This window comes from Argiope bruennichi, chromosome X2 (genome assembly GCF_947563725.1).
Source record: "Argiope bruennichi chromosome X2, qqArgBrue1.1, whole genome shotgun sequence".
In the NCBI taxonomy this organism is placed as follows: domain Eukaryota; kingdom Metazoa; phylum Arthropoda; class Arachnida; order Araneae; family Araneidae; genus Argiope; species Argiope bruennichi.
In genome coordinates, this window is record NC_079163.1 from 86,562,235 (window position 1) to 86,577,670 (window position 15,436).

The 15,436-nt window shown below is 28.0% G+C and overlaps 1 protein-coding gene across 1 annotated transcript in view; it reads left to right on the forward strand.

The window, feature by feature from the left end:
• The window catches only part of LOC129960570 (putative polypeptide N-acetylgalactosaminyltransferase 10), a 110,141-nt gene extending 97,069 nt beyond the window's left edge, over nucleotides 1-13,072 (forward strand). The window contains exons 7-11 of the mRNA XM_056074062.1: nucleotides 1,889-2,117; nucleotides 7,273-7,494; nucleotides 9,183-9,293; nucleotides 10,967-11,110; nucleotides 12,749-13,072. Of these exons, the coding sequence (XP_055930037.1) occupies nucleotides 1,889-2,117; nucleotides 7,273-7,494; nucleotides 9,183-9,293; nucleotides 10,967-11,110; nucleotides 12,749-12,901 (859 nt within the window). The 3' untranslated portion in view covers nucleotides 12,902-13,072. The remainder of the gene's footprint in view (nucleotides 1-1,888; nucleotides 2,118-7,272; nucleotides 7,495-9,182; nucleotides 9,294-10,966; nucleotides 11,111-12,748) is intronic.
• Nucleotides 13,073-15,436: the final 2,364 nt, after the last annotated feature.

Genomic DNA, 15,436 nt, shown 5'->3' on the forward strand with positions numbered 1-15,436 from the left:
GCAATTAGATCAAACGAATAGTAATTGACTCTATACACAGGGCGTTCCAAAAAAGTGGAACAAGCTGTTATTTCCTTAACCCTTTCTAGGGTCGTGGGAAGTATGCTTCCCACCAAATTTATCAATCTTTGTATGAAATTATGTAGGTTGGCATAAATTTTGACAAATTCTTTTAGTAAGTCAGAAACTTAGATGCTTTAGTTCTTTATTTCACACAAAATAATGTATCTTGATTTGTTACTTAATTATTAATTAACCAAATTAAATTTGTCTAATAAGCTAAATGAATCCCTTTTCTTATTCTAATTTCAAGCCTAAAAATATTTTAACATAATATGACTAGAAAAAATGGCCCTTTAAAGGGTTAAATAATGCACCTAGCGTACAATTCCAGTTAAAAATTTGATTGAATAAGATGGAAGATTGTATGAAAAAGTTTGGCTTCTCCGAAGGTTCATAGTAAAAATTTTTAAAAAAAATCATATAGACCACCACATAATAGGAAAATGTCAGTTAATAAAATGTTTTTTACAGTCCTCTATGCAAGTACAAAATTCCGCATCTCTATCTATAAAATTTGCAGAGATATACTTATTTTTAAATTTAAAGAGACTTATCATAAATTTGAAAAGAAACATTTATATTATTTATTTAATTTAAACATTAAACATTTATTTATTCAATACAGGAAAACTGTCAGATACAAATATTTGCCAAATAGTTCATCATCCAATCATTATGACTAAAAAGAAACTTGCTAATCACACATGATCACTTTGATTATTCGAAAACTGCAACTTCGTCTTTATAAGAAAGGGAATAAAAACTTGAAAAACTGAAATTTTAAGAGATCCCATAGAATTATTTTACAATGGCGGCGAACATTTACAACGGTCACAATACTTGCACTTTGATTCCTTAGAAAGACTAACATGCGTTCTCTGAATATTCTATGGCTGCACAATTTCCGGCGCATATTCGGAAATATTTTTAATGAGGTGTAGCTCTGTATACATACTTCCCAAGATACTTCCCTTACAGTTAGCTGTACAGTCCATTAAAATGCAGTCTATTATTTCAACTATCGTAAAACTAGGCATATGGTTCAATGATTATCCCAATTATCAATGGTTTCGTTAAGAATAGTGGATGGAATATAGTGGTATTCATTAGAAAATTTTGAAACTGGCCCAAATTGTCCAAAACTCTTTTTTTAATATTATATTTCTGGAAATATACAAAAACCTTTCAAAAACACAATATTTTTATTTTTAAGTGTAATTAACAATTAAAAACAACAGACTAGCCAGGGTGTGTTTTTTTCCTCGTACTAACTTCGTAAAATTTTACGTCATGTCGTATATAATTATGTTTCTAAACCTTGCATAGATATTACTTTTCTGTAACTGTTTTGACATAGTATATCTGTTCATGCTGAACTTTTATGTTCAATTTGGTTAGTATATTTTGACACTAATTTAAATATGATACTTCTCTATGTAAACGAGCTGTTTATTGATTAAAACATAAATGTTTACATGATTGCATTTCTTCTAATTTTCTATTAGGCCATATAAGAGAACTGCTTGTGGTATGAAACATGAATGCGTCCAGTATTTTTAACTTTCTATTTGCAAAGAGTTTCAAATTCCTACATTCTAAGCAGACAAGATTTTCTTCAACTTTTATGATTATTCCTATCTCTTTTTTAGCATTTTTGGTGTATAAATAAATAATGGCAACTATCTATGACTTATTTTCTCATTCACATTTCTTATGCATATTGGTTTTTTAATGAAAATATTCATTTCATATTCTTTTTCTTCGTTGATAGATCTTCCCCATTTTGCAACTTAATGCTTTTTTTATCTCCTTTCTCTTCTTCTAGAAGTCCTGTTATGGCAGGTGGGCTGTTTGCCATCAACAGAGGGTTCTTCTGGGAGCTCGGAGGTTATGACGAAGGTCTGGATGTTTGGGGAGGGGAGCAATATGAGCTGTCTTTCAAAATATGGCAATGCGGAGGTCAAATATTAGACGTTCCTTGTTCTAGAGTTGGTCACATCTATAAGAAATTTGCCCCATACCCCAATCCAGGAATAGGAGATTTTGTAGGAAGAGTAAGTGAAAATTCGGAATATATATAAACAAACCATCTAATACACTTAAGGAAACTGTATTATATATTAGGTGCACTAAGCGATAAATTATGGATCAATTAATCAACGGAATGCTTTTTTTTTTCTTGTTGTTTTTAAACGATAGTAGTTGTTCTGTCTGGCTCATATTTAGTTGTCAACTAAAAGTAGTAAAATTTAGGATAACATCAGTTATATATTTTGTTATCTTTTACATTTGACTTCAATTTGTGAGATCTTAAAATATATGATTACAAACTTCTATTAATTTTTATAATGATTTCCAAATTTTATTTGGATTTGACAGTTTTTCAGTTATTTTACAGAATTTAAATCCAATGTATCTAAAAAATATTATACGCATATCGTGATTCCGTAGATTAAAAATGCGTTATATGCTTCCTAGTTTGACATCTATCTTTATATATGATGTCCATTTGTATCTTCTTAGTAAAAAAAATAAAGTTATCAGCTCGCAAAAAAAAAAAAAAGAAGGTCTGCATTTTTAATTTATGAAAAAATTAACAGCAATCCTTAATTCCAAAAAATCGCTTCTATACCAGAAAACAAATTTTAAAATACATTAATTCACAAATTAGAGAATCTTAATTTCAAAAATGGCATTGTATTAATACCCCTCCGAGAATAAAGAGTTGCTAGGGAATGAGTAAATACTGAATATTTTGCAAGCCCTCCATTCCAGTGGGAACATTTCAAATGAAGTAAGTACAAATTTTGATATTTCTCTAAATTAAAATTGCTTCTTCACTGTTGTAAGCATTTACATTCCAATAGATTCAAAAGCTGACTATAGTTTTCTTGAAAATACCGTTATATGCTTACTATTACGCTATCACTTGTAAAATGCTACACAAATCATTATGTGACAAAATAGAAAGAAAAAAGTATCATATGAATTCAAATTCTTGTTGGCCTAATAAATAGTGGTTCTCCGACATCGTTGTTGTGTTTGAAAATGTACCATTTATTTGTCTTATCATATTATCTTATTGATTAAAAATCGAAACTAAATATTATCAGAAAATGCTTTCACATTCTGGATAAGAAATAGATTTCAAATTAATAAATAATTAAAAACACGCAAGAAAGCATTTTATAACTCATTAATTGTATTCAAAATGAATAAATTGCAGCTTAAACCTCTTTCTGCTGTATAATGGAGAAAAATATTGAGAGAGAAGACTGTTATTTACACAAAAAGTACTCATATTCAGTAAACGGAAAATGTGAAAAATAGGGCTTTATAGCACCAACAAGAAAAACATGTAGTGACATTCATCTTAAAAGAAGCAAGCGTCAGATTTACTGTTATAGAATAACTACCTATAATCCGCAATGAGAATTTTGATACGACTCGCATTCTACTGAAAGTACAACAGGAACGGACCAAAAGGAAACCTTCATCCTTGAATTATTAAGAATTTGCCGGTATCTCTCGCCTCGGCGATAAGCAAATATATAAGTACAGAAATTGATTCCAACACAACATCACTGAATTTATTCTAATTTTGAACTAGCATAATGCTACAGAAATAAAAGGAAAATTACTCTTAAAAATTCCTAAAGAAAAATCACTTCATGAGTTTTTTACCCTTATTGAGCTTTTGTGCTCGATTTTAAACTCTGCTTACATCTACCATTGAAACTGTTTCTATCTGAACTTTCCAACATTTTATACATCAGAAAGAAATGAAACACTTTGAAATCATACGGCATCACGCGCTACTCGTTTCTCTAAGGAATACACAAAGGGAAAATAGAACAATGGTAGTCTGTCGTCCAATCAAGCGGCGACAACTTACTAAAACATAAGGCTAACTACCTCTGCAAATGCTGCTTACTTAAAAATAAATCTAACTCTTCTGTTTATGAGAAAATAGAAGATCATGTCAAAATTAATTTCATTTCAGCTGAAAAAAAAAGAATGTCATCATCTTTTACTTAGTTTTTACTATCTACAACTCCACGACAGAATGTATTAACAAATAATTCATTTATTTAATATATTTTGTAGTGTTGTTAAAATTATTACCAACTTGTGTAAATATTTTCTGTAACAATCAAATGTATAAACATTTTCTGTAGTTCAATTCCACAATGATTTTGTATGAAAAGAATTTTTTTAAGAAAGTAGGCAAAGCTTTATTTTACTTCATTTTAGACGAGAGCATAATTAGAAAATGTCAGGTAAGTTTTTTTCATTATTTCCATTTGTTACATCTGTTAACACAAAAAGAAAATATTTCTTTACTTCCATTAATTAACAGCTCAAGCCTTATAATGATGAACTTTTATACAGAATAAGAGTGTGCTTCATGTATTCATTCTTGTAAAATTTATAACTCAAGGTGAATTAGCCAATGTGAATATATGCTAAGAAAAATTATTTTATTTCAATTTTCTTTTCTAGAATTAAAAGGAAATAAAGCTTTATTATAGTAGTAATAATAAAATATTATTATAACTATGATAATAATATGTTGTCATATTTACGCAGTTATTTTAAAATAGCATAGTTATAATTATTTTATTTTGACTTTTTATAATACTCATTACCTTTCACTTTCGTAAGAAATACATATTTATTCTTCTAAACGAAATTATAAAAACTTTTTTGAGCTCATTATAAATCTTTTAAAAAAATCATCAGAAAAGTAAAAAGATTTGGATAAGCAAAACAGTGAAATGAGTTCGTTCTTTATTCGTGTAAAATAACCCTAAACTAACGACTTATTAAAAATGAATGAAGAAATTAAAAATATTCTTCGTTCCCTGAAAAATGTTTCATTTGAAATAATTAATGAATATTTTTTCTGTGTTTTACATTAAATCTCTTATAAAATTATTCCAGCGTTTTATGGCGTTACTAAATATACTTTTATGACTGCTTACTTTTTTTCCATTTCTCCCAAAAGGAAACTTTTTGGAATTCTAGTATCTGCATTCATTTAACAGACCTTTTATTTTATGTGATACAAAAAAGTAATAAAATTAAAAATATGTAATATTTAAGAAACTTTACTTGTTCGTTTGAAATAACATGCGAAAAAAATTATTATTGATTAAAGCACGGATATAACTTTTTCATGAATGTTTCTAGGGGAAATAAAATTTTTCTAAAATTCCTTTCAGGGAAAAGTTTCAAAAAAATTTTTTATTAAAGATTTAGTTAGTAAAACTTTTTAAAAATTTTCCAAAGGAAATGGGAGCATAAAAAAGCCCTGCATATTCTGATTGGTGGAAAATTTGAGCTCCCTTTTTTATTTCCGTGCATTGAATAAGTAATAATAATTCTTTTTGATTTGACAAGTGATATTAGTTGTCAAATCAAAAATAATGATTAGTTGTTTTCTTTCAAAAATAACGATAGTTCTTTTAATTCTGGAATCTTGATTATTTTGTTAATTAAACTTCAATTAATTAATCTAACAAAGAATTTTAACATAAAAAAAATCAGTAAATTTCGCATAGAGCTCATTATTACTTTATTCTGTAAAGCTAATATTCGTTAGTATTTTATTTTTTAGTTTCTTCAAAATTAAAAAAAAAGTTTACTTAAGGGCATTTCATTCGAGTGATATAATTATTTTTTCGTCCTATTCTTATTCATAAATAATCTTAAGTTCCGCTTTCAGATAAAAGCTAAAAAGTGATAGTGCTTTTCATTTATTTGCAGTTGACAATATTTATAGATTTATACTATGTTCTGGAATCGTAATTATGTTTTATTTAACATCTAAATTTCATCATTGTGTCCAGTTGTATGATCATTATAAATTTTGAATTAAATACACTCTTGTAAGCAAATCATATTAAGTTTTTCCAGATAACTATGTTTATTAGAAAATTAATTTTGTCTGTTCAACTGAGATTTCTAATTTTCAGAACTCTTTATATTAAAAAGTCAATACAATTTTCAATGATTTCACAAAACTAAGTAATAAATCTGTTATTTCTTTTTTTTTTTTTTTTTTGGGGGGGGGGGATATTCAAATGTTATGAAAACATAATATACTCATTAAATCTGAAAACTGAATATTGTACCGGTCTACTATTTTTAAAGATAATTTTAGTATTAATGGTATCTTATTATTGAGACTTAACTGAAAATATCATCAAATGAACGGAAAACTTGCCTAATTAGAGCATTTATTGATTAATAAATAGCTACTTATTCAAATAACATAGTTACGTTTTCACAGTCGGTAATTTTGATTATAAAATAAACTGATTAGGCTTAGAATAGTGTGGTATAATTAAATACCAGTAAACATGATATTGAAAGTTAGTCGTTCATAGCATATCGTATGGAATAAGCGATTTACTTTTGTCGTTACTGATCGTTACTGTCGTTGTTGGAAAAGCAGAAAATAGCAAGAAAAAATATTTAACTAATGCATTGTCCTTTTTTACATTCGAGATTTTTAAATTATTTTTTATGATCATAATTTTGGTACTTTCGACCAAAGTTTGATGTCGTTTACTTTTTTTTTCTTTTAGGGCCACAAAACTATTTTAATCCATGCAGTAGGTTTTGTGAAAATTATATTTCATAAAATACTTCATTTCGCACTCATTTCAAAATTCAAAAGGTTGTTATAAAAAATTCAGTATATTAATCTTGAGATGCAAAGAATGTTACATTATAAAAACTTTGTTTTTAAAATTGTAATCTTAAGCATTTAATTCGTATGTTATCCATAAGGAGCTGCTAGAGATTTTTTTTTCTTTACTGAAAGTTTTTTTCATTCCGCCATTAAAACTATCTTTAATTTAGAATAAGCAGGCATCATGTGATCTTCAAACCATCACTCATTAAATCTAGAACTAAATGCTAGAGGATCATACTTTTATTCTAGTGGCAATAAGATATTATGTTTTTAAATTAATGTTTAGCATCTGCTATCTTCGATTGGTGATTATTTATACAATTAGAAGATTATACTGAATTACTATTAATTTAAGTGAATGATACTAGATAATTTATAAAATATTCTGTATTGATTCTTTATAAATGCGTCTTAATTATTTAAATTCTGGCATTTTTTGAAAAGAAAATCTCAAGTAAAGTTCTATTCTTCTACATTCTCATTTCCCAAACTGTTTGTTGTTTTAGAATTATAAGCGTGTGGCAGAAGTTTGGATGGATGAGTATAAAGAATATTTATATATGAGGAGACCACATTACAGAGATCTAGAAGTTGGCAATCTAACTGAACAAAAGAACTTAAGAAAGCGGTTGAACTGCAAACCTTTCAGATGGTTTATTGAAACGATAGCTTTTGATCTGCCAAAGAAATACCCTCCAGTGGAGCCCCCTGATTACGCCAAAGGGGAGGTATAATATTTTTTTTTCTATTTTTATTTACTACTAAACACACCTACAGTTCACCTATACATTTGAACCATCAATGGTTTTGAAGTAAATTTAGTGTTAATTTAACTCGTTTCAGTTTGTAAAGATGAAATTTCGTAATCGAATTTTCCCAGGTTATTTGATGGCGACTTCGCGCAATTCGTATTCGCGGTGAAAGTAAAATACATTAATACTTTCAGAACTTAATTATTTATTAGATTCTTATTTCATTAAAATTTTAATTCCACATATGTGGCGCCATCTTGTAGCAAATTTGAGGAAAAAAAATTGTGTCAAGTATCCATAATATTTATAATAATTATAAATTAAATAGTATAAAGAAGAAAATAAGTGAATTAAAAATTTTATTTTTCAGGATACAGATAAAAAGTTTTTTAATGATTGGTTTTGCTAAAATTGCATTTTTATTTACTTCTATTTTTAAATAAATATTAAAATACGTATATACAATAGATTCTATCTGTTTTGTGCAAAAACATAAGCCTAACAGGAAATATGAGGAAGCGGGAAATAGATTATCAAAGGAGTCCATTGTTAACAAATGTGACGTATCATGCAGTTTCCATTAACGAATATTTATACAAAGCGTGACTTTTAAACAGTTTTGTACCAGAGTCTGTTGTATATATTAACATCCATAAAATACCAAACTTGCTGTCATAAAGGAGTCGCATCAAAATCAGTTAGATCATCAAAACAATGGGAATTTGTTGATCGCCCTGATAAATATTTAGACATTATTTTGCATTCGATGTCATATTGACCTTAGCAGCGCATTTAAACCATACCTACGTAATGATGTATAATATAATAGCAGTTTATTTATGGCCTATTATGATTTTCTGCTTAGTTTATTTTAACAAAGTGTTATGTCATAATCTTGTCTATTGTTTCCATTCGGTTGCTAATTGTTTCGTCATTTCTATCATTATTTGAATATGTAAGAACAATCTTTAAGTACCAAATAGTGTCATAAAAGGTAGATTTAGATATGCTATATCATTAAAACATTGATAATTTTATTGGTTGCTTTATACATAAACTTATATACTCTTTTACTTTTCTAGTTTAAGCAATTAATTTCAAACTTAAGACTAACTGGTATTTTATATGAAGGTAGTTGTGCAATTAAGAACATGTCAACTGTACCTAAGAGGATTTAATTTGTCATCCATGATCGAGCCAGCTTTACATTACAATTTTTATTGCATAACAAAATCCTTAGAATGCAATATTGAATTTTGAAGCAATGAAACGCCCCATTTTGAAATTCCCTGTGAAACAGTCATACCTCAGAAATTTGCTTCAAACTGGTTCCTTTTTGCTTATAAATAGAAACATCAGTTCATTTATAAATAAGATAGAAACCCTGTTGCTATGTTCATGATTACTTTAATTCAATTAAAAAAACATAACTTGAATATAAATTGAATATTTACAATGCGAAATTATTCTTACACAGTTGTTAAGCAATTTGTTAAAGTCAAAATGCGGAAGGGGAAAATTTGTTCAGATATCGCTTTTAAATTAAGAATATCCGATTTACTACAAAACACTTTCATAAAAAAATTCTTTAAAAAAGTATCAATTTTATATTAATCGGTTCCTTATTGAAGTTCAAATTTTTCTTATTCCTTTGTTATTTTCAGATTCGAAATTTGGGATCGAATTTATGCATTGATACGAAGAACCGAGGACAAAAAGAACGGTTTGGCTTAGAGAAATGCATTAGAGACGATGCAAATCAGAAAGGAGAACAAGTAAGATTACAAACAGCATTATCTGTTTCTTTTCCATTGAAAATTGATTTGCGTGAAAACTAAACGAAGTAGTTTGAAATATTTGGTGTAAATTTAGAAACAGATAGAGGAGATCGTAATTTGTAACAGATTTTTGTAACAGATTGTGCAGTTGAAACTGGTGCGTTAAGGTGATTGGTTTAGGATGATGGCAAAGCAAAAACGGGTAGAGCTACTTTTGAACGTTCAGATATGCTTACACTCATAGAGATCCTTCAGAGTATGCTAATGCAATAGCAAAAAATCGCTTTCCGGCTATCAAAGATTTTTTTTCTATACTTGAAATTGTATGGTACTCAGTAGGTTAGGAGAACCGTGCATTCTTCCCAATTAATTTAACTCCCATACATTCGGAATCGGCAGATTTGAAGAACTCTGTGCTTCCCCTAGTATTATCTATCAAATGCGTCTCTTTTTCTTTTTCTTTTTCATGGTTTAAATGGGAAGTTTAACCACATTTAGGGTTAATACATATGCGATCTATATTTTTTTGCAAAAAATAGCAAGTTGAACCAAGTTATCAATGGAAAATGATCATTTCCATAGAGAATATATAGAAAACAGATATATATAGATAGTTTTCATATAGAAAAATACTGAGCAAAGTTTTACGATATGAACAATAATAAAAATTGGTAAATATAATATAAATATATTGGTAAATATAATATAAATATATTGGTAAATATAATATAAATATATTGGTAAATATAATAAAAATATATAATATTCGTAAAAATAATATATTGTAGATCTGGACGATTTACTTCGATGTAGTAATATCAAAAAACTTAAGCCACTTCGTTATAGACTAGACTTAAATAAAAGGAGCAATACCAAAATATTTTTGAATTTAAAAATGAATTATTAATATCAAAAATATTAATTAAAGGTCTCTCCAGAAATACTTTAAACTGTCATTTAAAATAAATGGCTTAAAGAGTTCTTTTTGATAAACCTTCTTCGGAATAAAAAAAAATTACAGTTAAGAAATTTTGGATTACTGGTTTCGCTTTTTATTGAAGTAACTTAAAAAAAGAAACAAAAGTGCGAGAACTTCAACAATTAAATAAATAAGAGGTGAAGGATTTTTATTGCTCGTTATTTAAGACAAATCAAAGATACAATTTTTTTCTTTTAAACATACATTCTCTTAGTAAATTAAAAAAAAAAAATATCCTGTGAAAGTCCAATTAAATCAGTATGTTGTCAAAATATCACACTTATTTAAAAAATTATATTACTTTTATTATAAATAATTTACGTTATTTTTTACTGTTGGGCTTCTTATAGAGAAGTATAGTATAAACTAATTATCATTAGAATTTTTAATAACCATTGATTCACTTTATTTATTTATATGTCATATTTATTTAAGCATTGTTAATAAGGGACCTCATCACATTATGAACATTATGATTACATTATCATAATGTTCAATCGCTTGTCTCAAGAACAATCATAAAATTAATTCGTAACCGCTTATTTCAATAATTCAAATATTTATGACAAACATTTTCTTCCGTGACTTTCTTCGCTCCATTTCCTGTTCGCTGTTATTTATTTTATCTGTTAATAACCAGTTATCAGTTTCATCATTGTGTTAAGAGTTTTTAATTCTTTTTCCATCACAGCAGTTTGTCCTTTCCTGGCATAAAGATATCCGTCCTCTGAAAAGAAATTTATGCTTTGATGTCTCCAGCTCGGAAAAAAGAGCTCCCGTCGTTCTATGGAAATGCCACGACATGCAGGGAAACCAATTGTGGAAATACGAAGTGGTAATTTTTTCAGTTCCGTACTAGATGTGCTCATTACAACTTAAGCATGTCTCTGTGCTGAAAATCAGAGTTCCATCTCGGCCAGCACAAGACTGCATGTTGCAGAGAACTAGAAATTCGTTCGTCCTTTAACAATAATTATTACAAGTATAGCCAACACTACAATCATATCATATGTAAACCATTGTAACTTTACTAACTTTGCCATTTCTAAAAGAATAAAACGATTTTTTTAAAATTAGTAAAGCAGTATTTAAAACACGAATAAAAAAGAGAAAAACGCTTTCTGTCAATAATTTTCATTAATTTATGTTTTAACACCAATGATTCATAGTATATATAAAAATGCATTTATAGTTAAATGCGTAATATTCATTCTGCGTTGATTCTATCTAATAGAAAGAGCCCCATGATTATGGAGCTCTTAGGTGACTCCCTAGGGTCATTTTATACTGGAATTGGCCCAGGGTTTTATTAACTCCAGACAATTTATTCTAACCAATACGAACCATTCTTATTTTTTGTACTTCTCCTTAGTATTCGCAATAACAGCCAAAGCGATATAAGTCATTTGGGAATTAGTAAATCAATAGAGTGGATTTTTTTTTTCCTTCGCCTTATAAAAGCAGCAGCAAATATTCTATCTTCGATACTAATTCTTTTCTAATTATGAGAAGTGAAACATCGAATCTTGAGTATTCTTAATGAATTGATGATGAGTGTGAATTATGAAATAACGAAAGTAGAATCTGTGCATTTAAATTCCATGGCAAAATGATAAAGAACATCTATCGACAGATTAGAAGAAAATATTTGCTGTAGAAAAAATAAATTCGTAATGCATACAATATCCATAATTAAAGACAACGAAAATTCTGAAGATTCAATAGAACCATCTGAATCTTTCACTTTGGAGTAATATTAATCCAGTTTTATTCAAGAGCATTCTGAGACTCGAGGGAATACCGGTGGTATGTTAATTAGTAGATAAAAGACTAACATAGAAAGAAATTTTTAAAATATGCGAATGACAATAAAGAGTTTAATATCCATTTTCAAAACTTTAATTTACTTTCTCTGTTATACATTGTTTTATAATATGATCAGATTTTGGACCGGACCGAGAATTTAGAAAATAGTCTAAAGTATTTTCCTCGTCATCTGGCTGTTAATGAAAAATACTAATTTATCCCTAACAGGCATCCTGTAGCTTCAAGCTATTAGCTGAAGGCATCCTGTAGCTATTAGCTGAAGTTAATGGAAAAAAAATCAAATCAATATAATTTTTAAGTAATTTGATTTAAATCAATCATTTACTTTATAATTAAATCTTAATAGAATTTTTTTTCTTATGGAAAATGTTTCTATTTACTTAAATGTTCTGATTTGTATATTCCTATCACTTCCTGAATATTACAATTGTTTGCTATATCAATCAATTTTTCTTTGAACATGGTCGATAGTATTTTACTTGACAAACGACAAAATGTCAAAGACAGGCGCTTAATCTATTATAAATGTATCAAACCATAACCATTAACGAACTACAGATACACTGCCAGTGATAAATCGACTGTTCTATATTTTCTTCTGTTTTTACTGAAACTTTTAACTGATTCATGAATGTATTTATTTCAGGAAACGAGCCATTTAATTCATCTTTTGACTGGCGGATGTCTAGACTGTGATTTCGAGTCACGTGAAATTTTTATGAACCCTTGCGATCAAAATAGAGAAAGTCAAAAGTGGAGCTTTGAAATGGTTAACTTCACAGCCAATCAGAACTGGTGACGCTTTCCTTTTTTTCCAATCCGAATCAAGGGATGAGCTTCCTTTCTATTTCATGATTTGTGATCTTCATATTTTTAAAATGCATTCCTCGAGATGTTGCATGTATGGACTTCTAGCATTATTCATTCAAATTGACAAAGCAAACGGTGTTTACTTTTCGCCATGTATTGGTAATCAATGGAAATGTTTTAAATTAATTGAGTTAAATTATAAGTAAAGAAATAAAATATCTGTGCTTATTCACCGAAATGTGTGTGATAATGTTCTGTTGGATGGTCTGTTTTTTGTTGTTGTTGGTGTTGTTCTTTTAGATATTATAGAAGCTGATTATATATATATATATATATTCAATAGTTAAATATTTTCTAATTAAATCTTATTACTTAAGGTATCCGATTAGGTTCGAAGACGAAATTTAAATAAACATTTTTTACCATACAAAATAGCTAAAACAGATTTCGATGGTCACTATTAGAAGAAAAAATTTAACTCATTGCTTTTAATTTTTGAAAAAAAAACTGTTTATTTAATGAAAATTTAGCAAAATTTTCAGTGTTAGGAAAAACAGAGAAAGCTAAAAAATAATGGAAACATTCAAATTTTTATTTCACTTTATAGCTCAAACTACATAAAATGTAACAGACCGCAAGATAAAAATTATTTCAATAAATAAAACTTTTATGAGCATTTGAAGTTGCCGTTAATGATTATTTTTTTGTCAAAATTTGTCTATGTTTTGAACTTAAAGTGTCTGTAAAACATGTTTAAATGAAGCTACCTTAAAATCGGTTGTCTATCACACTCTCCAAGGTATTGATACATGCATACCAAATTTCATGAAATTTTATTGAATTGATTTTGAGATATCATTGTTTCCCATGAATCAATCATAGTAAAATATTAATTCCTCAAAAAATGTGTTTAGATATTGTACTTGTAAATTAGTTCATCCAAACGCGCTGGAAACTTATTTTATCAAAAGTACTTTATCTAAGTACTCTTTCAAATGCAATGCCAAAAATAAACAAACTACAGTTCAATAGATATTGTGATATAATATAAACATATCAAATATTATTTTGGAGAATTTTACGGCAAACATAAAATAAATCGCTCATTTTGGGTTAAAAATACTACTGTTTCCAATGTCTTTTTTTATTTGTTGTGTATTATTGAAACTACTGTTGTTGTGTAGTATTGAAACTACTGTATCTACAACTCTATCTCACATATATTAAAAACAAAGCCTGTTTTAGGATCTACGAAATTTGGACTTTATTTTCAGATCATAAAAAAAAAAAAAAAATCAAAATTTTCTAGAAAAATCATTTTATAACCTTGTCGGATACCTTAATACATTCACCAAGGAACACAAGGGGTTGTGCAAGCGAATGAGATGTGTGAGTAGCTAAGACGTACTCTTGGCCCTAGTTGGCGCTACTAAAAACAAGAGACGCTCCCTTGGCTTAAAATCGCTGACTTCGCCAGCGAGCTTGTGCATGGCAAGTACCATTATAAACAACAACAACAACCAAGGAACGCACTAAGAAACAAATACATAAAAAGTTCGTTTGTAAATATGATAAACAATACTTTAGGTTCCTAACTCAGAATTTGATTAATGGTATTCATTTATAATTTAATTAAACAAGAATTACCCATAACTTTTCTTCCATGATATGTTTACCGACCATCTACTTAACTTATTCTCAAAACTATTACGTTCTGTAATAATCACTGTAATCATTTTTTGAGGTTGCCAAAAAAATATTGTAACTGATATATGTAACTGATGATAAGGAAACTAACTTCAACTGTGGCAAATTCATAGATTATATGGCAATATTATGCCTCATTCATTAATATTAATACATGACGATACATCAACGTTAACAATACTGATGTCCTTTAGTTACTTAGATATAATTGTGACATGCATCAGTTTTTCCTAACATACATCAATACTTTTAAGGACAATACTAACATGGAAAGTACTACTTTTAAGGAAAGTACTAACGTGTTTATCATTAAAGACACATCACTGAATATAGACTTTTATCATCAATATCTTTCCATGACAAAGTACAAATAATATGTAACTGCTCAGACACTAAAGATTAAATATATCCTTCCTAATAACAAACTGTTGTTAGAAAGACTGATACTTTCAAGAAAATATTTTCAATGGCAAAAACACGCAATAGTTTTTTTTATAATAGTACTTTCTAAGTAGCTCAATAAAATGATTTCGATTGAATGTAGAACCAGTATACCTCTTTTTAAAAGAAAATTTCTAGGAAGAAGGGTAATTTAAAACTCTGAATGTACAAATGTTTATTGCTTACGATAAATCTTAAATCATAATGAAAATATTTTCTTCAGAGTATTAGAAAGCAATAATAAACATCTCTTCACTAAATGCAATCATAAATTTTGATACAGCATAAATTTAACAGTTGCATAATGCAGCATAACCAAATACATAATAAATTCCATTTTCAGTAACATTCGATTTCATCTATGTTCTAAGAGATT